The sequence below is a fragment of the Morus notabilis genome, unplaced genomic scaffold (assembly GCF_000414095.1).
Source record: "Morus notabilis unplaced genomic scaffold, ASM41409v2 C11345650, whole genome shotgun sequence".
NCBI classification, from domain to species: Eukaryota; Viridiplantae; Streptophyta; class Magnoliopsida; order Rosales; family Moraceae; genus Morus; species Morus notabilis.
The window spans coordinates 1-931 of NW_010385766.1; the positions used below are offsets into that span (position 1 = coordinate 1).

General features: G+C 39.2%; 1 protein-coding gene across 1 annotated transcript; it reads left to right on the plus strand.

Annotated features, from left to right (window-relative positions):
* Positions 1-70: 70 nt before the first annotated feature.
* Positions 71-730, plus strand: LOC112094959 (the record flags this gene model as incomplete). The annotated part of the gene is made up of 2 exons (XM_024176657.1): positions 71-249; positions 372-730. Coding segments are annotated over exons 1-2 (390 nt in total), but the record flags the coding sequence as incomplete, so codon positions are not given.
* Positions 731-931: the final 201 nt, after the last annotated feature.

Consider the following 931-nt stretch of genomic DNA (forward strand, 5'->3'; position numbering starts at 1 on the left):
ATGCAACTAGCGGTTCATACAACTTGGACTCTATGAAGATTGAATTTTCAAGAATTGGAATTATATATCTTCAGTCTCATGTTTGTTTCTTTTGCCAAAGAGGTTACAATTTGCTTTAAAATAGGTTCGGTTGAATACACCAAGTAAAAGACGAAAAGCATAAAAGTTCATACTGGCGTATAGATAAGATTTTGTTGAGAATTTTCCATAGGGATGAAATGGACGATTTGATGGTATTGTTCCGGTTAGGTAAGTGTTGCAAACAGTCCCTTTAATCATTGCATAAATGAAAAGGGGTTGCTGATACTATTTTGTTACTCTCATAATTCAATTTTTTTGGTCATTAAGACTTTAGATCTATTTCAATGTAGGTAAATCAGATGGACTCTGTATTTCACAAGGTGGTCGGTTTCCACCATTCTCATCCCAAGGGAAGCCTCCAAAAAGGGTAAGCAAGGGATCAAAAGATTTGACCCTTTGCAGGGTGTTCTGCCGAAAAACTTGCTGCGATGCAGCTCAGACACATCCTGCTTTGTTAACCATTAGGAAGCTGGCTTCAACAGGAGAAGCCAGTCAAGAATGCTTGCAATTGTGGGAGCTATTGGAGTGTTCAATCTGTGATCCACGTGTTGGTGTTCAGCCAGGACCTCCTTTAATATGCACCTCTTTCTGCGACAGAGTCTTTGGGGCATGCTCTGATGCTTACTTCTCCATGGAGACTGTGACACAGGTGTGTATATAAGCCCTCAAATACTAGACCATATGATTTATTCCAAGGGTATAAATATATGTCTAAAGAAAAAAAAAAGTTTGTCTCCGGTCATGTCGAGGGGATGGGAGGGTTTATGGGGGCTTACTTTATCTTGTGCTACAACGATATATTTATGAGGTACTCCATATCTCGTTATGGTTTCATTAGCAACTTAAGGAT